Below are 1,640 nucleotides of genomic sequence, written 5' to 3'. Positions count from 1 at the left end.
AAATGGCTGCTTGTGCCTGGTGGAGCTGTCGGTAGCATCTAGGGCTTGTTCTCGGGCCGCAAGGACAAAGGACACTTAATGGGACGAGGACCGCGGAGGAAATGCGGGACGACTTCCCAGCACCGGGCTGGGGCTGAGAGTAGGGCTGACTCAGGCCGCCGGCTCTGCCCTACAAAACAAAGCGGCGGCGGCGCGCCTGCTCCCTCCACCAGGGCCCCGCCCCTCCGCGCGCGCCCGCTGCTTGTAAACGCGGGCGCGAGACCGCGCCGGCGACGGTTAAAGATGGCGGTTGGGGCGGAACGAGTGGGCTCAGGCGGGAAAAGCAGTCTAGATGAGCCCTAGGGCTCTGTTCCACCCGTCATATTCAGGTGGCAGAGTTGTTTCATGAGCCCTTCGCCTACTCTCCTGGCCCTGGTGGACAAGTGCAGGGCTGGGAAGAGTGCCTGATGGAGAGTTCGATTGAACAAAGGAGATGGCAGCAACAGAGCCGACGCTCATTGCGCAGCCACTGCGGAGAATTAAAAACGTTCCCTAAAATGGCGGCCGCCGCACGTAGGGCGGGGCAGAGGGGAGGCGGACACCGCCCCGGCCGACTCTAAGCGCCCTGAGCCGAGGTGGTGAGCAACGGTTCCACCGCTCTGGTGGCTATTTCGGTTTTGGAGGCGGCGCAGACTCGTCCTCATGGCCGCCGAGTCGGGACCTGGCGAGCCCGGGAAGGGGAAGGTAACCCGGCGGGCCTCCGGGGTGGTGGTGGAGCGCACGGAGCTCTGAGCTCCAGCACCTCCGCCTTAGGCGTGGGGCATTGGTGGGTGAAGAATGGGGGCGAGCTAGGAAAACCACCTCTCGCGAGTTAGGAGCACGTGTCACTTGCTTCTCTGGTATACCATCTTGGTTTTGAAAATTTCCCCTTCACCTCCATGGTTTTATCTATATTGCCATGACTAAATTGACCAGATTTTGAGGAGGGGCAGTACTTTTTAAAAACACTGCAGGTCATACATAACAGGACCAAATCTTTTAGCAAGAAATTTGTGCTGAAAAGGGCACTGCATTGCAATTTACTAGTAAAGGTGAATAGTGAAGGTAAGAGGAGTGAGAAAAAAGTGTCTTATATATATTCTTCACGTAACTTTAAAGGTGCTGGGGAATAAATACATGATTATATCCAGAGCAGGAGGGTCAGATGGATTGAGTGTTCACTTGGTGCTCTCCTCGCCTGTCCACTTTTCAGCAGTGTATTCTGACTAGATTTAACCCCTTGCTTAAACCCAGCTTCTGGACCTATACGAGGCTAAGCCCAAAGGTATTGGCTAAGATTCCAGCTCATACGTGCATGGGTTTATTCCAAACAAAGCATGTTTAAACATTTTGTGATCTGTGGATGGCTGCACACAAGTTCTCAGTAATGCACTTCTGTTAGTCTCGGTTCAGGGCCGTGGAGGTAGTTTCTACTCATAGAGACCTTGTATAGGGTTTTCGGAGCCACTAGTGACCTGGTAGCATAGTGGTTACGAATCGACTGCAAACCAGAAGGTCAGCAGTTCGAAACTACCAGCTGTTCCGCGGGAGAAAGATGAGGCTTTCTGCTCCCGTAAAGATTTACAGCCTCGGAAACCCTGTATATGGTCGCTATGAGTCGG

General features: G+C 54.3%; 1 protein-coding gene across 1 annotated transcript in view; it reads left to right on the top strand.

Moving 5' to 3' along the window:
* The first annotated feature begins 681 nt into the window (after window positions 1-681).
* The window catches only part of LOC102831276 (cytochrome c oxidase protein 20 homolog), an 11,469-nt gene continuing 10,510 nt past the window's right edge, over window positions 682-1,640 (top strand). The window contains exon 1 of the mRNA XM_006871285.1: window positions 682-723. Coding sequence (XP_006871347.1) covers window positions 682-723 — 42 coding nt within the window. The remainder of the gene's footprint in view (window positions 724-1,640) is intronic.

Source organism: Chrysochloris asiatica, unplaced genomic scaffold (assembly GCF_000296735.1).
Source record: "Chrysochloris asiatica unplaced genomic scaffold, ChrAsi1.0 scaffold00165, whole genome shotgun sequence".
NCBI classification, from domain to species: domain Eukaryota; kingdom Metazoa; phylum Chordata; class Mammalia; order Afrosoricida; family Chrysochloridae; genus Chrysochloris; species Chrysochloris asiatica.
This window is presented reverse-complemented; position numbering and strand designations above follow the sequence as displayed.